Source organism: Vanacampus margaritifer, chromosome 4 (genome assembly GCF_051991255.1).
Source record: "Vanacampus margaritifer isolate UIUO_Vmar chromosome 4, RoL_Vmar_1.0, whole genome shotgun sequence".
NCBI lineage: Eukaryota > Metazoa > Chordata > Actinopteri > Syngnathiformes > Syngnathidae > Vanacampus > Vanacampus margaritifer.
Window position 1 is genome coordinate 5,290,171 of NC_135435.1, and position 19,742 is coordinate 5,309,912.

General features: G+C 39.0%; 2 protein-coding genes across 2 annotated transcripts in view; one reads left to right on the plus strand and one right to left on the minus strand.

Annotated features, from left to right (window-relative positions):
* Nucleotides 1-2,168, plus strand: part of kiaa0895l — a 13,013-nt gene extending 10,845 nt beyond the window's left edge. Inside the window, exon 7 of the mRNA XM_077563119.1 lies at nt 367-2,168. Within this exon, the coding sequence (XP_077419245.1) occupies nt 367-528 (162 nt within the window). The 3' untranslated portion in view covers nt 529-2,168. The remainder of the gene's footprint in view (nt 1-366) is intronic.
* On the minus strand, nt 1,818-19,349 carry LOC144050126 (casein kinase II subunit alpha'-like). The gene is made up of 13 exons (XM_077563120.1): nt 19,160-19,349; nt 17,740-18,098; nt 14,177-14,288; nt 10,614-10,715; nt 10,421-10,471; nt 10,241-10,300; nt 8,415-8,498; nt 7,860-7,970; nt 7,631-7,732; nt 6,310-6,410; nt 5,597-5,745; nt 4,732-4,822; nt 1,818-4,071 (listed from the first exon to the last, which is right to left on the minus strand). Exons 2-12 carry the CDS (start codon nt 17,844-17,846, stop codon nt 4,743-4,745), a joined length of 1,059 nt encoding a protein of 352 aa, XP_077419246.1. The 5' UTR covers nt 17,847-18,098; nt 19,160-19,349; the 3' UTR covers nt 1,818-4,071; nt 4,732-4,742.
* Between the last annotated feature and the right edge of the window lie 393 nt (nt 19,350-19,742).

Consider the following 19,742-nt stretch of genomic DNA (forward strand, 5'->3'; position numbering starts at 1 on the left):
CAAGTAAAAAAAAAAGGGGGGTTAAATATACAAAAACAAAGAACTGGCTGTGGTGGATCGAGCCATGCTCTGTGAGCAGGAGCATTGGGGAGGGAGAAGAACAGAACGAGAGAGAGAGAATTAGTAAATGGTTTGCCTGGTTAGAGCTGTCACTGCTTCCTGGCGTAATGCCTTGAAAAGAAAAGAAAAAGCTGGGCCAAGAAACCTTCAAAGTAAAACTCCCCGACCTTGATGCTCTGATATAGCTTTATTCACCCATGGCGAGAACAGACACAAAGTAAAGGGAAAGAGACAGAGCCAAAGAACATAAATCATAAACATAAATGCAAACAAACATATTTTTTTTATTGGGTGTGTTGGGTGCAGGTGTCCTATGAAGATGTGGAGAAGCTGCGACACTTGGCAGTGATGGACGCCGTCAGAATCCCACATTTCATGCGAGACCAGGACCGCTACCTTCAACATCTTGATCACATAGTCGCAGTGAACAAAGTGGACGATTCAAAGCTGCAGCAACTGCTTCCATGAACTCCTCGCACCATCTGAAGTCGGAGAAGCCGCTGGAGGTCTCCGCGGACGCTGCTGCCGTGCGGTGGCCAGAATGGGACTGAAATTATTCAGTATTAGCAATGCTCTGAGCATTTTTTTTTAAACTTGAATGATCCAAACAAAAGGGACATCCACACTAGCACCTCTAGTGTACACTCACAGTCCATTGCATGTGCAGTATGTAAGGCTTTTACGCACAGCCTAGCTCTCACTCACCTTCACTCACTATGATTTCACCTCAGTATGCTCCATTACTAATATCAGATAAATGTCAAATTAATTATCATTGAAACCAATGACACTGCTGCAAATTGATTTCAACAATCACATCATGTATTTATGCATTTGTGTTAATGGACTCAAATGGAATGTTACAGTCATTAGCTTTACATTTTTTTATTTTTTTTATATATATATATATATATATCGATTTGATTCATTTCTTTTGTTTGTTGCCTTTGATCATTTTTAGCATTTAAAAAGGACACAATTTAACTCATTCACTGCCATTGATGGCTATAGATTCATTTGAACAATTTCCATTAGTTTAAAAAAATTCCCCCACTTTTGTTAACAAGAGTATGAAAACCTAGATTTTTTTAATTGTACGTTTAGAACAGATGTAAAAAAAAAAAAAAAAAAAAAAACCTAGTGAAGTCATGCGATTAATTCTGCTTAAAAAATTTAATCGCCTGATGCCCCTAATTTTCGTATCTTTTTAAAATCGTGTCAGGTGATTTTTTTTTTTAATTGTAATTAATCGCATGACTTCAATAGTTAACTCGTGATTAATCGCGAATTTTATATCTTTTAAATGTACAATAAAAACATTTTTTTCTAGGTTTTCATACTATTTTTAACAAAAGTGGAAAAAATGTTAAATAGAAAATATAAATAGTTCAAATGAATTTTTGACGTCTATAGCCGTCAATGGCAGCGAATGAGTTCAAATCCTGAGAGGTCATGAATCTTAGAAATCAAGTGCCAGTGGCCTCAGGGAGGATATTCAGTGTTATTTAGCGGATGTTTGTCTTAACATTGTTTTTGGTGTTCTTATCAATAAGATACCGTGATGTGATTCTCGCTACACAGCGATAAAAGCTCCATGTTCAACACTCGAGGGAAACTGTAGATGAGAGGGTTGATGACATTTTTACACAGTGAGATGAACAATATCCATTCATCTTCAGAACTACAATGCCATGAGTATGTATTCCCATCATTCATACATGTTCATGATTCTCCAAAAGTAGAATGTAACACATGTGTTTTGTTCTTTTAAAACATTTATTAGGCATGGGTTGTTTTTAACTCAAACATAAAAAATAAATGTTACCTTGACAATAAGTAATATTAATAAAAAATGTGAATCAATCAAAACAAAGGAAAAAAACATTTTGTTATATATTATTACCCCAAGAAAAAAAAGCAGGCATTTAAACATATATCAGTAACGTAACACTAAACAAGAATAATATTCAGACCCACTACAGAAGTTTGACTTTCTTTTCATCAGTCGTCAGAGCTTTAATGAGACACTTGAGTTGACAATCGACTGTTGTTATTTTGATGTGGCTGTGCCACATCTTATTAATCTAGAAAATAAATTATGAAATGTTTCCATGTAGCCCCTGCAATGTGTTCATGTACTTCTAGGTTGGGAAGGGCAGTCGTGTTCTCGCTGCTTTGTACTTTTAATGACACTTTGGATTTCATATATCTCAGGTCAACTTTTTTGGGGGGTTCGAACAATCGACATTTGAAACTACAGTGCTCTTCATAATTAATTAAAAAAATAAGGCTTTTAACACATCTAAACCGATGTGCCAGTAATTTTGGTGGTTGCTGTATGTATTATTGTGCTGTCCCCACCTCATATCAACCTCTACCACACACTTTCTTATCAACAACATGGAAATCAAACTTAAATGTCCTGTGTATTTATTACAAAAATAAACATCTACTAGAGAATTTCCCTGGATAGCTAACACTTCTGTAACGTGTTAAGTTTGTATATATGCCTCCCACTTTTTAACGACAGGGGCCGGCTAGCTGCATGCTAGCATTGCATTTCCGCGGGTTAAGTTTCTGTGATAATCAAAACATCTAAGTCACAACAAACATAGTGATTTGATTTCCAGCGACTCGTAATTCCACGTCGTACGTTTTATGTACCACAGATCTTGTGTTGGATATATAAAGACTGTTTCGTAGTGGCTTTACGATGATGATGCTAGTGTAGTGTTAATTTTATCAGCCGTTTAAAAATTTTGCCTGTTTTAGCGCAGTTTTAATTTCGCTTGATAGTTTTTAATCACAGTTAGTCCGTTTTTTTGTCTATTTTTAGTCAACTATAAATCTAGCATTTTTGTCTTTATTTTAGTCCCCAAAAAATTTAATTTTATTCATCTAGCTTTAGTCAACAAAAACTCAACGTTTTAGTCAGGACAAGTGTTTAACCACTGTATATTTTTGGGGGTCAGCAAATAAATGTTGAATATTTCAGATCTAAAACTATTTCACATAAAATTTTCTCTCATCTATTTGATGCAAAACAACTTGACAGTTGACACACAATTACAGTACCGGTATATCAACAAGTGGCTACTATGGCTCCATGCTATGAGCTAGTAAATTAGCCAGCATTAGTTAGCGGCCAGATTGACATTCTTGTTGGAACGTAATAGCTGTTGGATTAATGTTTTAATTTTTTTTTACCTTTCACCGTGAAACCACCTCCTGTCCTGTCCTGTCCCATGTGTTTGTACATGTTGCACTCGCTCGCTGCAGATTTGAAAAGTGTGGGTCTCATGACAGTGTCACAGTGACAGATTAGCAGTGACACGATTTTACAAAATCATATAATTTTCGCTTCGTTTTTTGTTCATGAACTAAAATGTCTTTAGATTTTAGTCCAGTTTTTATTAAGTGAAGATCATTTTCATATCGTCTTCATTCGTCGCCAAAAATTAATACTGATTTAGTGCCAGTTATTGTTTATTAATGAGGGTTTTAGTCTAGTCTAGTTTTAGTCCGGTGAAAAACGTGTGTTGACGAAAATATTTTTGTTATTTTATTTTTTTTAAATCAAATTAATAGTACACTAGTGTCATTATGAATCAATGGAAGAAGCCTCAAAAGACACAAGACTACTGTCTGAGGACTATCCCAACACAAATGTTTACATAAAATTGGTTTAATCTCTTTCAGCATATTGTTCTCTTTATAGCAGAAAAGAGCTTTCAGTGCTAACATTAGAACTAAATCTCGGCACAGCAGATGACAGGCAAAGGCTTGTAGCATAAATACCAGCTTCGTCCTCATCGAACAGTCATTTGCTCAAAAAGTCGAGAGGGATGGAATGGGGAAATTAAGGTTTTGTCTCAGTCTTTACTGTTGACTCTAAGCAGCGATGTTGCATGAATCTGGTGAGCGCTGCAAAATTGACATCTTGCTCCCATCCCGTATGGCTGTTGGCGTGGAGGCAGAGAACTTTGCTCGTTGAGGTAACGCAGATTCTTCCTAGAGGGACAGAATAAATAGACTACTTATTCGATGAATAATAATCTATCATGGATAGAACCGTATCACTATTAGTGCTGCTAAGAGGTCTGACAAGCCTTTATGATAGATAGTGAAATCAATGCACCCAGAGGCCACAAAGCAGAAAAGGAGGTCCAGACCATTAAATCGTGGACAATCTGTTTTTGTTCCCCCTATTTTTCTTCTTCTTGTTGCTATCGTCCAATGGGATCTAATTTGGAAACTGCTTAGCTGTGCTACTCTCTGAAGACTGGACAAATGTGCCAAGAGCAGAATATGATTGTTCAGCATTATCTGAGGATTAGATATCTGGAGCTATGTCTAAGATAACATCGAAAATCCACAGGTGGATGGTCAAACTAAATCGTAAAGGCTGCAGCGCTGCATGGAAAGGAACCATAGAAGTTCCATTGTGTTGTATTTACCATCTTAATTATAACTCTCACACACACACACATACACACGCACACACACACACACACACACACACGCACACACAAACAAAAAATATTACTAAATTATAGTTAAGTCAACACTTTGGTTGCTACAATGTCCTGGCAGAAGTGGTGTACTTGTGCTCTTGTCATTATCTGACAAGAGCACAAGGTTGTATTAATATTAGTGATGCTGTGTACGTACCTGTCTGCTGTTTATCGTGATGCAATGGAGGTGCTTATTGTCTTTGTGCATACTCTATTGGAATTCGTATTGGATTGTTTTACCACAGGGTCTAAGAGACAAAAGACACAGTCATTTAAGTTAACACACAATGAAACAGATTTGTACGTTATTACAATAACCGCATACAGTAGGGTGACCATATTTTCATTTCCAAGAAGACATTCGGCACGGCCTCGAGATACTTAAAGAGAAAGTCAACCTTAAACATTTCTTGACAATATGTTGTATGTGACTTCACAAGTCTAAACATGACATTCGGATGAATATTTGTAGATTTTTTATTTTTTTTTATATACATCCATTTAACTGTTTTTATCCATCTCGGGGGGCATTTTGCCACTTGCTGTCAACTGAAGATGACATCACAGTTGCTCCGCAACGACCAATCACAGTTCACCTGTTTTCTGAAGCTGCGCTGTGATTGGTTGTCACCTGAGACCTGAGCAACATTGATGTCATCTTCAGTCGACAGCAAATGGCAAAATGGCCGCGCTCTGAAATTAATAAAAATGGCTTGTGGGGCTTGTAAAGTGGGGCTTGTCCCCAAATAAAAAATAAAAAATGTGATCAACTTCCCCTTTAAATGATACTCAAAGTTTACTCAAAGAACTTGGGAGCAGTCCGCAGTCTACCAGTTGCGGTAACATGGTGATTCTGCCTACCACACACACAATGAAAACCATACAATTTCATGAATTTATAACACCCGTCCAGACGCCCGGAAAGGATGTCTAAAAGTGGACATGTCCGGACAAAAGAGGACATTTGAAATGTTCTGCATGTTACCACATAGTCTGATTAACCTCTAGAAAATGCTACTAACAGAAATAAGGGTGCTTCATGGCCTCCAGTGCAGTTAGTCTTTGCTGGTGGTCATAGCGAAGGAGCTTATCCAGCAGATCAAGAGCCTCAGGGCTCACCAGGTGTTGATTCTCAGACTGGATGAACTGCTCCCAAGGCTTCCGTGTTTGCCTGAACACACAAAGTGCTTAACATTATGATGGCAATATGGCTGTTGAAGCTGAAGGAGAAATATAGAACATATAACTAACTATCCTGTAGGGCTAGCAGTAGTGTTGTAGTTCACAGATCTGATTGTGGGGCAGCTCCCTAACTAGCTCACATGGTGCTCCTGCTAGGGAGCTAGTTCGCTAGCATCAATGGCAGTTTGTCGTCAGTCAGCAAGGATAGATTCCAATACCTGCCGTGACCCTCAAAAGCATAAATGGTGTAGGAAATGGATGGATGAAAATTCGATGGATGGACAACCATCACGGTCCTTATTCACAATCTCCGTAGAAGCTCGTCCAATCCAATCCAATCCAACTTAATTATAAAGCACTTAAAAAATAACACAGTCAACCAAAGTGCTGTACAGAAATCCAAGAAAAACAACAACAATGAAACGAGGGCACAAAGACCAAACAAAGCTCCAGCTCACAAAAAATGTGAGCAAAAACATAAATGTTGTATGATAGTTTTGTTCAGTGTACAATGACAATAAATCTAACAAATGAGAATCATGCCAACACTTACTGTCCCAGCAGGTCTTTGAAGTGAGTGTCCAATTCTATGTGGTACTTGTGCAGATAGCCAAAAAGTTCGTCAGTACCAAGAACTTTAGCAATGCGAACCAACTGAAAAACAGAATTTAAGTGTTGGAATTTTTAAGTTGACTTTTACCTACATTTCCTATTACTGCTTATGATCATTTACAGTCGCAAAAAAATAATATGAAAACCCTTTGGAATTTACTACATGGATTTCTGCTAGATAGACCGTTGTTTTTTTCAGGGCCGATACCGATTATTAGTAGTCAAGGAGACCGATAACCGATATTTGAAGCTGAAAGGGGGAAAAATATTGGTGTCAATTTTTTCTTAAATGCCAATCATGACTTTGTTGTGACATCTCAAAGTATTATTGCTTATTGAACAATTTTTTCAGACTTTTCAAAATGTTGATTTTTTTATTATTTTTTTTATCTTAGGCTATAGTTCATTTAAAATTTCCACGCAATTTTTTTTTTTTCACGGAGCTCCCAAGTTTATCAGTATGTCTTAAAATTTGAATGGAAATGTAAAGAAGTTAATACCATAGCTTGCCCCCCCCATAAAAAAAAAACAAACAACCCTGAAATCTTAAACTTTCACATTACTTTGTTTTAATGTTCCCAGGGTCAGCAGCATCTCCGATAAAGTTAACTGAAATTTTAAATATATAGTTCCCTGAGATTAAAATGGTTTTGGCTTCACCTTTTATCGCCCGTCAAATTTTGAAAAAAGGCAGATACCGATATTCGTCAAAATGCCCAATATCGGCACTGATAATTGGCCTGGTCTATTCCTAATTTCTGCATAAATTAGTCATAAAATGTGACGTGATCTTCATGTTCTACTTGACAATCATGTAAACATCTGCAATGCACAGTAGGAGAGTACGTGAAACCCCGGCCCGGGCTATTGAGTTTAATTATCCAGTAGCCAATCTAGAGTCTAGTATTTATGTGATGAAATTGGAGGTGTTGGTCAAAGTTGCTTTACTGCTGTATGTATGTATATATATATATATAAATAAAACAGCAGTTTTGAGGTTTCCATTCTCAAGAAACATTACCTCTTGCATAAAAGAGATCTCAGTAAACCTATAATTAGCCATTATTATTAACTTGCATAAAGAAAAGTATCTATAAAAACCTTGATGGTAACAGTCTATAAATGGAGACATTTCTACAACTGATTATTTGTTGACCCAAAGTTGTTGGTATGGTAAAGGACAAATAATAATAATAATAATAATAATAATAATAATAATAATAATAATAATAATAATAATTACTAGACTTGTGTTCTGTTACCTGATCATAGTTGTCCTGGCCATGAAAAAATGGCTCCTTCAAAAAGATCATGCTTGCCAGCATGCACCCAAGACTCCACATGTCTAAACTATAGTCATACATCTGGGAAATAGGAATAAATGACACATCGGTTTGGGAGAAAATACACAAACATCACCACTTGAGCTAGCATTTGATTTAAAAAAACAAAACAAACAGTTTTTGTAATCCCTAAAAGCATGTACCATACCTTGTAATCCACTAGCAGCTCTGGGCCTTTGAAATAGCGGGAGGCCACCCTGACGTTGTATTCCTGAGCAGGATGGTAAAAATCTGCCAAACCCCAATCTATAAGGCGCAGCTGTGGCGTAAACACCAAAAATGTAATGTATGTAACCACAGATGGGTAAACTGATCGTAAAGGTGAACAGTTTACAAGGACCCCAAAACAGGGAATTATTAGAAGTTAACATGGGAAAGCCTCCATGTCCTGGTTGCTTAGTAACCAACAAGTTAACAATCCTACGAGTACATACAGCCTAAGGGATTGATACAATAGATTCTAATAAAAGTCAGCTGCAGTGAAGACACTCAGCTCTGCACATACATGTGTCACACATTAAAAGTGAGTGCCCAAGAAACCCAAAAGACAAATTGTTTACCAGACTGTTTCGTACATCTCGCCTAACTGCTGAAAATTCCACAACATTATCAAGTATGCAAGATGAAGATATTGCATTCTTGACGAATGGAAGTGTCAATGACTATATTGATAACAAGGAGTAAAGGAACATAACACACGCACCTTTCTCAGCTGGTGGTCGATCATCACATTGTGAGGCTTTACGTCTCTGTGTATGATGCCCATGCTGTGAGAGTAGTCTAGAGCCTTGGACACACAGGACACATACATGCAGTCATAAAATATACCTTTGATGTTGACATTTCTTTCTTCAATCACAGCGTTATTGGCAACTGGTCAAGACTACATGTAAGCCAGTTCACCACCTATGTGCATAACACGTGTATTGTTAATTTTTTAAACATTTTTATGTTTTAGTTTTTTTACTAAGCCACACCATGGAGCAGAGGACAATCTTATCTTCTCACGGAATCAAGAACCCATAGTCAGACACAAAATATGTAATAACTTACTTTTGTATTGGTTGTTCCACATAATTAAGTAATTACATTTTTATGCATAATGAAGAAAAGAAGCATCTTTCTGTTGAATGCGAGGAAAAGACTAATGCCTTGTAAAATGAAAAAAGCACTGGACAATTCAAGACATTTATCGTGCTGTTTAATCATTTGTGTGTGAATCGAATGTTTTTGTTCCAATTAAGGCGTTTTAAAGGGGAAGTCAACCCCAATTTTTTTTCTTGACAATATGTTCTATGCAGGTTAATATTGTCTTTTTTTTCCTTTCTTTTTTTCTGGAGATATTATATAATATTGTCTTAATGGAATATGAGTTAAGCAGCAAAACTCAATATCAGAAGGCAGCCATTTTGCCACACGAAATTACATCAGTGTTGCTCAGGTGACAGGTCGCAGGTAACGACCAATCAGAGCTCAGCTTCAGAAAACAGGTGAGCTGTGATTGGTCGTTGCCTGAGTCTTGAGCAACTGTGACGTCATCTTCAGTCGACAAGTGGCAAAATGGCTGCCTTTGAGATGGATAAAAATGGATGCATTAATATTAATCAGAATGTCATGTTAGTGAGGTCACATATAACATATTATTGTCAAGAAGTGTTAAGGTTGACTTCCCCTTTTAAGGAAAATGTTTGTCAAGCAAATGTGCCATCTTCAGGGCAGCAGTTAAAAAGCCGCATGAACAACAAGAGAGAATTTGAAGCCGCTGGTGTTTCTTTGGTCCCCTTTAAAATCTCTAGATTAGGGCTGAGCAATAAATTGAATTAATTTGATTAATCGTCATTTTAAAAAATTTAATCATTGAAAATTTGCTAAATCGTAAAATTTAGTTTCGTCTTCTGGATTATTAAAGCCGTTGTTCTTATGTTCTGTTAAATTCAACTGTTTTTGTGAGTTGTAATGTTGTACAAGTTGCTGAATGGGTGGTTTTCAAGACATGTTTACAATAATAAACCAACTACTTAATTGTGGCAATTGAGCACAAACTATGAATGTTAAGTTAATGTTAAAACTGATTTAGAGTCAGTATACATTATTGTTGTCTGAACATTTTGCACAGGAATTATTTTTGAATAAATGAAACCTTTAAATAAATGTTAGATGGGTTTATTAGATTAAAATAAATTAAAATTATAATCATCCTGAATGGCACTGAAAAAAAGAAAGAAAAAAAAATAGAGATTTTATTTTTGGGCTATATTACCAACTCTAGATACTAACTAGAAGGTTATAGGCTACATTAATGGTGGCAATAGCTTTGAAATAATTTATTTTGGTCTATTTTTTTCCCTATTTTTTATATCACAAAAATCCATTATTTGACACTTCAGTACCTGGCCATTTCCTGCCTTCGTATAAAAAGAAGAATCTTGATTTACACAGTAAAATAACTGTCATGCAAAACAACGCACCAACTATCAAATACTTGATTTAGTCTGGTCAATATGTTGTCGAGACAAAAGATGATCTTACCCTGAGAAGCTCATACATGTAGTAACGAATATCGTAGTCTGTCAGCTTCTGGTAAAGCTCCTGTGGAACACAGACATAAAGTCAGCAATTTAGATAGCAACCTAACTGTAACAGAGATGTTGTGTATGCTTAATAATGATTACCATACAAAGCATGTATTTATAGGCCAAGATCACATACCTTAAAGTCTGTATTGTTTATGCACTCAAATACAAGTGCTGGTGTTTTGGACTGCAAAGGGAAACAAACACAAGCCTTACAGTGAATGTGAAAAGTCTACACACCCCAGTTCAAGTTCCAGGGTTTTGTGATGAGACAGAAAATATTTGAAATCATGTTGCATCATTAATGTGAACTACAACTACTAACTCACCACAGGGTCTTTAACTGTGTCAACCAGTCGAATGATGTTTATCCCCCCACGTAGATTTTCAAGAATTTTTATTTCCCGTTTGATCTTCTTCCACTTGACAGGCTGAGTTCAAAAGAAATGTTTTTTCAGTGATTAACCAAATCAGCTCTGGGCCAACAAAAAGTAGGGCTGGGTTAAAAAATTAAATCGAATAATCAATATCAAATGGAATTTCCTTTTTGAACCTGATATCGATTCATAAAATCATGAATCTATTATTTTAATAACTAACGAATATTGCCCGTCACCCTAATTTTTTTTCATTTCCCCCTGGGGAATGTGTGTGCATGTCTTAACTCTGTGTTTTCAGTTCAAAAGGACTCTTTGAGTTCCCCTCCAGCAGGGACTGGACTTCGTTTTATCACCCCCAGGAAACGCATAGCACAGCTCCGACAGACCTGAAATCCTGTCTGATAAGCAGTCCCCAGACCATCTTATATGGTCTGGCCTATCCACAGGAATTAGCCATGTGTTTTTTGGAAACAATGCCCCTGGGAAGTTATATGGTACAACATTGCCCTCCTGCGGTCACTATGGGTTATCCTCAAGAATCCTGCCGCTCCTAATTAATCTGAAATACACATAATTCGGGACATACACAGACTCTATGTACTTGACTAACATCAAGTAACTCCTGTTGTGTGTAATTTCTGTAGCCAACTAAGTATAGTTAATTAGTAAGCTTAGCAGATTCAATAACTTTATGATCACGGTAATGTTTGAAATGTGTTCAGAATGATAAATGAAGCATCTGGCTTGTCAATTCTGATCCAAAAATTATCAAATACAAGTCTGCTTCATGCGCACGGAAGGGGCGGGGCAGGGCGAGGCTATGGCCCGGCCCCCCTGCTGACACAGTTTTAAAAGCTAGCGCGCGAAGGAACTTCTCTCTCTTTTCCTGGAACTCTTCCCCATGAACTGCTCAAGGACTCTCCCGTTCCTGCAACTCCTCCACCCTCTCTCCCCACCTCACGTCTGGCCCCATGAAATTTTCCTGATCATCACGAGAAACTTGGTCGCTGAGAGTGACCACACGGCTTCTTCCTTTGAGCCACAACGCGCATCCCAAAGCGTGCATCAAGCAAGGACCTGCCGCGACCTCCACGCCGTGCGTGCATCACCGACCAGCAGCCAGAGACTCCCGGGCAGCATTCCAGCTGGACGTGCGCCAGCCAAGGACCGGCTGCTGCCTCCACGCCGCGCATGCACCTGACCAGCAGCCGGAGACCTAGTGCAGCATTCCAGCATTCAACCGAGGATCGACACTCGAGTCTCTCTCTCTCCCGTTCGACTGAACCAGTCCGTGAGTTGCGCCTGCATTGCAATCTGACCATATACTACTGGTGCAACGCTTTTATTCAAACATAAAAGAATTGACAGGTCAAACGTTTCCATCTTTATCCTCCATCTACCTTTTTCATCTACCTTATTTTATCTTAGTTAGTTTGCAAGTTTTCTTTTTTATCTTTGATTTGCATTTTTATTCCGTTTCATTAATAGGTTAGGCTGTGACTGATATATGTGCGTTAACTAAATAAATGTATTGTCTAGAAATTCAATTTCTGCCGAATCATTTGTGTTTACTGAGTGGATTAGTAATTCTCTTATGAAAGCAAATAACTCTATGATTAACTAAAGTAGCAACTTCAGATTATGAATACTTGATAATAGGATTTCTATAGTTTATTTTGCTCCTACAAACAAGCAAAGTCAAAGTGGTGCCCCAGAGGTTGCTGAGGAAATTACAACTCCCCTCAGTACCGTCTAAATTTCTCACAAGCCATTAACTCTTTGACCGCCAGACGTTTTCAGAAAAGGGATGCCGTGGGTGCCAGCCGATTTAAGCATTTTGACTGATCTTTCAAGGTCCACAGAAAATTTTGTGTTTGGACTATGGAAACACACATACTACCAAATGAAAGATTGGACTCTCATCTTTCATCAGAAAAAAAAGTTTGTTTCTACCTTATTCCGTTTTTCAGTAATCAACAATAGAATATGGTTAGTTTCACCCAAATGCTCTGTTTTGAAACAAAATACGTAGAAATCAAGCTTTTTGTGAAACGATATTATTTCATGCACTCTAGTGAATTTGACACATTTTTTTCCATTCTAAAGAGCACATTGATGACCACGATGATGATGATGATGATGATGGTGACTCCGAGGTTGACGCCGAAGTTGGAAGCGTTGACGCGGCGGCTATGATCACGTCATAAAGCCTCACCGGCTAGCGATGCTAACGCCGGAAAACACGGAGCACAACCGAGCACTTCTGCACAGGCGGACGTTCAATCGGACGACGAAGAGTACCCCGAGTCCAATGCATATTCATTGGAGGAGTGGGTACAGTCTGATCACGGAGAAGACACTGGTTATGGACTACGATGCCACCATGAATGGAGTGGATAAGATGGATCAGAACATCTCTTACCACCCGGTATAGGAACTGAAGGACATGAGGAAGCCAGACGTAACACCACCGTAACGTCACCGTATCATGATCCTGAGAGTACTTGATGGCAACATGGCCAAACACACACTGCAGTACATAATTGCTATTCCCCAGAAAAAAAGGCAGGCAAGAAAGTGTAGCGTCTGCACGCGAAGGGGCAATCGCAGTGAAACTAATCTGTTGTGCAAATCCTGATGCGTCTCCTTGCACGCAGGGGAGTGTTACACAAAAAGAAAAACTGTAGTTGAAACATCCACACAATTGTAAATAGTACCACAGTTGCACACATTTGTAAATAGTTTGCCAAATTGTTTTGTGAAATTGTTACACTGTTGAATGTAAATAAACATATTTTGCTATCAAAGAAAACTTTTTCATTGTTGGTGGTAGTGTTTTACAGAAGTAAAGCACTGTTTAGGTGTTTGTAGCATCATTCATGAAAAAAAAAAGGTGTCAAATTCACTAGAGTGCATGAAATAATATCGTTTCACAAAAAGCTTGATTTGTCCGTATTTTGTTTCAAAACAGAGCATTTGGGTGAAACTAACCATTTTCTATTGGTGATTACTGAAAAACGGAATAAGGTAGAAACAAACTTTTTTTTCTGATGAAAGATGAGAGTTCAATCTTTCATTTGGTAGTATGTGTGTTTCCATAGTCCAAACACAAAATATTCTGTGGACCTTGAAAGATCAGTTAAAATGCTTAAATAAGCTGGCACCCACAGCATCCCTTTTCTGAAAACGCTTGGCAGTCAAAGAGTTATTGAATTAGCATTATGAAAATATTTTCATCTCATCCTTGCTGATGTCAATGTTTGTGTAACACTTAAGTGATTATAATGTATTACTTTCATTAATAAATTACATAATTTAACCAGTAATGTTTTTGGAGTTTTTATTTTATTTGACACAAAAAAAATGCTGACTCGAGCATATATTTTGTACGTAAATGTTGTCCAAACATGACATTAACATCAAAACAAAGATAGCACTGGATGGATTGTGAACAACAAAAAGGAGCGGGAAAGGAGAAGCTCTAGAAAATAAGACACACAGTTAAGACTCACCTTGAGGATTTTCACCACTACTTTTTCACTGCTGCTTACGTTAATGGCCTCAAAAACTTCACTGTACTTTCCACGACCCAATTTACGCACCAACTGGTAGTTATCTTGATTGCTGGGGGAAAAGACAAAAAAAGATCGTTATAATGCCACTATTTGCTCTGTCAGAGTGGAAGCGTTAAAGTAAAACAGATTACTTTCTGGGATGCTAGTCAACCTATCTTCTTCTTCTTTGCCTTTCGGCTTTCCCCTTCAGGGGTCACGCCACAGCGAATCAGTTGCCTCCATCTAACCCTGTCCTCTGCTCTCACACCAACTACCTTCATGTCCTCTTTAACTACATCCATAAACCTCCTCTTTGGTCTTCCTCTAGACCTCCTGCCTGGCATTTGGAAACTCAGCATCCTTCTGCCAATATACTCACTATCTCTCCTCTGGACATGTCCAAACCATCTCAGTCTGGCCTCTCTGACTTGATCTCCAAAGCTTCCAACTCATTCCTGATTCTATCCATCCTGGTCACTCCCAAATAGAACCTCAGCATCTTCATCTCTGCCACCTCCAGCTGTGCCACCTGTCTTTTCCTCAGTGGCACTAACTCCAGACCAAACAACATTGCTGGTCTCACCACAGTTTTATAAACCTTTCCTTTCATTTGAGCTCAAACTCTTCTATCACACATCACACCTGACACTTTTTTCCACCCGTTCCAGCCTGCCTGCACACGCTTCTTTAATTATTTTCCACACTCTCCATTGCTCTGGACTGTTGACCCTAAATACTTAAACTCTGCCACCTTCTTGGTCTCTTCTCCCTGTAACCTCACGCTTACACTTGGGTCCCTCCCATTCACACACAGATACTCGTCTTGCTACGACTAACCTTCATTCCCCTCCTTTCCAGGGTAAACCTCCACACCTCTAGCTTCTCCTCCACCTGTTCCCTGCTCTCACTACAGATCACAATGTCATCTGCAATTATCATAGTCTATGGAGATTCCTGTCTAACCTCGTCTGTCATCCTGTCCATTACCTTAGCGAACAAGAGGGGGCTTAGAGCTGATCCCTGATGTAGTCCGACTTCTACTTTGAACTCCTCCGTTACACCTACAGCACACCTCACCACTGTCTTCCAGTCCTCATACATGTCCTGCACCACTTGAACATACTTCTGTGCTACTCCAGACTTCCTCATACAAAACCACAGTTCATCTCTGGGCACCCTGTTTTAAGCTTTCTCCAGATCTACAAAGACACAATGCAACTCCTTCTGACCTTCTCTGTACCTCTCTAACAACATCCTCAAAGCAGATACTGCATCTGTGGTACTCTTCTTTGGCATGAAACCATACTGCTGCTCACAAATGCTCACCTCTGCCCTCAGTCTAGCTTCAACTACTCTTTCCCATAGCTTCATTGTGGGGCTCATCAGGTTTATTCCTCTGTAGTTGCCACAACTCTGCACGTCTCCCTTGTTCTTAAAAATGGGCACCAGCACATTTCTCTATTCCTCAGGCATCTTTTCACTATCTAAGATCCTGTTGAACAACCCAGTCAGAAGTTTTACTGCTATCTCTCCTAAATACTTCCATACCTCCACAGGTATATCATCAGGACCAAGTGCCTTTTCACACTTTATCCTCTTCAATGCCCTTTTCACTTCCTCCTTACTAATCTTTGCTACTTCCTAGTCCACAACAGTCACCTCTTCTACTCTTTGTTCTCTCTCATTTTAATCATTCATCAACTCTTCAAAGTACTCTTCCCATCTTCCCATCACACTACTGGCATCTGTCAACACACTTCCATCCCTATCCTTTATTACCCTAACATGCTGCATGTCCTTCCCATCTCTGTCTCTTTGCCGTGCCAACCTGTATAGATCAGTTTTTCCCTCCTTACTGTCCAACCTAGCATACAAGCCATTGTAAGCCCCTTGTTTGGCCTTTGCCACTTCTACTTTCACCTAACGCCGCATTTCCCTGTACTCCTTTCTACTTTCTTTAGTCCTCTCAGTGTCCCACTTCTTCTTAGCTAACCTCTTTCTCTGGATCCACTTCTGAAAATCCTCATTCCACCACCAAGTCTCCTTAACCCCTTTCCTTCCAGATGACACACCAAGGACGGTCCTACCTGTCTCCCTGGTCACATTTGCTGTAGTTAGTTGTCCAATCATCTGGAAGCACCCCCTGACCATCCAGAGCCCGTCTTAACTCCTTCCTGAAAGTCATACAACACTCTTCCTTTTTCAGATTTCACCATTTTGTTTTCTGCTATGCCTTTGCCGTCTTTGTCTTCCTCACCACCAGAGTCATCCTACACACTACCATCCTATGATGTCTGGCTACACTCTCACCTACCACTACTTTGCAGTCGCCGATCTCCTTCAGATTACACCGTCTACACAAGATGTAGTCTACCTGTGTACTCCTACCTCCAGTCTTGTAGGTCACCCTATGTTCCTGCTTCTTCTGGAAGAAAGTATTGACAACAGCCATTTCCATTCTTTTTGCAAAGTCAACCACCATCCGTCCTTCTGCGTTCCTCTCCTGGATACCAAACTTGCCCATCACCTCCTCATCACATCTGCTTCCTGCACCAACGTGTCCATTGAAGTCTGCACCAATGACAACTCTCTCACTTCTAGGGATGCTCTGCATCATTTCATCAAGGTCCAATCAAATGTTTTCCTTCTCCTCCAGCTCACATCCTACCTGTGGCGCATACCCACTACAAAGAACAGCTCCAGGACATTCTTAACAAACTCTTCCTTCACGATAACTCCTACTCCATTTCTCTTCCTATCTACACCATGATAGAACAAATTGAACCCTGCTCCTAAACTTCTAGCTCCCTTTCCACCTGGTCTCCTGAACACACAGTATGTCCACCTTCCTCCTCTGCATCATGTCAACCAGCTACCTTTTCATAGTTATGACATTCAAAGTCCCTACTCTCAGTCCTAGACTCTTGGTAAATTATTCTTTTTCTTCCTACGAACACACCTTCATCCTCTCCTTTCTTGACCAACAGTAGTCCAGATTCCATCGGCACTCTGTAGGTCAACAGCACCGATGGCGGTCATTGTTAACCCGGGCCTCTACCGATCCGGTATGGAAGACATATATTAGCGTTTGATTTGGCCAAAGTTTTACGTCGGATGCCCTTCCTGACACAACCCTCTGTATTTATCTGGGCATGGGACCGGCACAAGAAGACAAAACATTTTTCCAAATAAAACAGAGAAAAAATGTACAGAAGTCTTGAAAGATGTCATGCATGAAGACTGTTCAACATCTGAAATCGAGAACGCTGAGAAGGTGATATTACACACAAAAATTGTATTCACTTACAAAATTGTATGAGCCTCAGGCCCTCAGGGCATTTTTAGAGGAATTTGGGGGTTCCATAAGAGTCCAAGTGTCATTATTTTTTGTGCTGTTCACTTGCATCCGGCGTAAAAACTGCCAAACATTTTATATGAGTTACTCGCTGGGGCAACCCCTGACAAACAGGGACTAAGACAAAAATCAAACTACAAAAACAACATTTGGTGTAAAAGGATACCTCCAGTTTGACACGTGTGTGTCATAATTCCAGTAATCTCTGTTCTTCCACGTGTTGACATCGGTGTACACACGAGCCTTGCTGCTGGCCGGCGAGGATCCGGGCATAGCAAGTTTTGCGGCTCGGTGGTGAAGACTTTCCACTGAATTTTGGTTGACCCAGTACTGTAAGGCAGCACACTGATTCTCCAGAACAAGTGGCTTTAAGACTCCTTTGTTGGCGTTATCATTGGTTTTGGCTGATTGTGAAGTGCCAGACTGACCTATCCCAGATGATGTGCAGAAGGAGAGAGCTACGATGATGGAATGTGTGGTGGCCCTGAGTAGGATGGTGGGCAGAATGTGATGAAGAACCGCCAGCTGCAAGGGTGCAAAAGAGAAAATGGACACTGTAATGGCAGAAAAAAGACAAAAGTCTTATGATAGAAAACTTAGAGATGACAACACAAAAAATTAATATGTGATAAATAATAAGTGATGTTTTCCATTTCATGTGAAAATATGATTATCTCGTGAAAAATGACATATGACGTAATTTTAAAAAATCTAATTCTACTCGGGCAACAACACAATTGATTAGGGATGCACGATAATATCGGTGGCTGATAATTATCGGCAATTATCGACCAATTTGACGTTAAACAAATAAAACAGATAATAAAGAAAGGTGCCGATAATAACGGGCGATTATCAACCAATTTGACGTCAAACAGATAAACCAGATAATAAAGAAATCCACCGATAATAATAAACATGCCACGTTGGTCCATCTATTGGGTTGTGGCTCAAGTTGTGCCTAACTCCTCAACCCCTCCCCTCTCCTATGGTGGTGTTGCATATTTGTGACTTCATAATGCGCACGACCTTGTGTTCACAGAAGATGCATCATGGCGACATGGCAATAGCCAGTGTGGGCTTTCTTTTTTGTGTTGCATTTTTTAAACATGACTGTTTTGTTTTGGCAAACTCAAAATGAGTTACTGGTTGTCTTTGAAGCAGATATATTAATAAAATGCTGCTTCATGGTTCTTTACACAATGTTTCAATGTATTTGTACACGTTAGGACTTGAAAGTATATTTGTATTTAAGTTCATTTTGTAAACAATTAACGGCTTACTTATCGGTTATCGACATCGGCACTTCCTAAATTATTGGTTTATCGGTATGAGTTGAAAATAGCATTATCGTGCATCCCTACAATTGATGCATTTCTATCAAAACAAAATATTACTTTTACTTATTTAGCTAAACTGAGACTTTATATTTTTGTGTGTGCGTGGTTTATAAATGTTGTTAAGCATCAACCAACATGCTTATTTAGTTTAGGGGAGACTTAGCGATAGAGAGTTAGTTAATTGATCATTTACAACTTCAAGATGTGCGACAGTGAAATCAACAGAGCTAAAGTTAGCCGCCTAACCTCGTCGGGAAGTGTCGAATCCGGCTGACATCTACGTTGTCTTGTGAACAACAGAACTTTTCCCGCCGCACGGCGATGTTTTACCACAAGAGCGGGCACGAATAGAAATACTGTACGTGATTCTCCTCAGCATTGGCGAATTAATTCAACTGGTTGCAACTTGCGATACACTTAATTGGGAAGGATTTCCGTTCTCTTAACCGGAAGTAAACGACTGTTGAGCGTGGTTTCCTGGCATAATTATAATAAAGTTTTTTATTGCAGTATTACTTTTTATTTTTGAACAACTAATGAGCGCCACATTGTCAATGGATGTACGCCTCTGAATTGTGTTATATATATTAATCGTGTATAATTAAGGGCTTTTCAGATTAGGTTTACACATATATTTGCATTAGATAGTTAACGGATGGATGTACTACGGTGTGTACAATTTAAATCTACAAATTATCAAAACAAAATGCGTTTACACTCAACATGCTCTACTGTATTTCCCAATTTTATATTTGGGTAAAGTCACAAAGCCAACGAATGACTGCAAGAACAGTGTTGCCCCCTATGGGCAGACATTTATAAAAGTCTT

Excerpts from the sequence above, each read along its gene's own strand:
- LOC144050126 (XM_077563120.1), bottom strand. The coding sequence starts at position 17,846 with ATGCCCGGATCCTCGCCGGCCAGCAGCAAGGCTCGTGTGTACACCGAT. Across the intron at positions 10,472-10,613 it reads ACACAGTTAAAGACCCTGTG|TCCAAAACACCAGCACTTGT; the intron begins GTGAGTTAGTAG and ends TTCCCTTTGCAG. Across the intron at positions 10,301-10,420 it reads TAAACAATACAGACTTTAAG|GAGCTTTACCAGAAGCTGAC; the intron begins GTATGTGATCTT and ends TGTGTTCCACAG.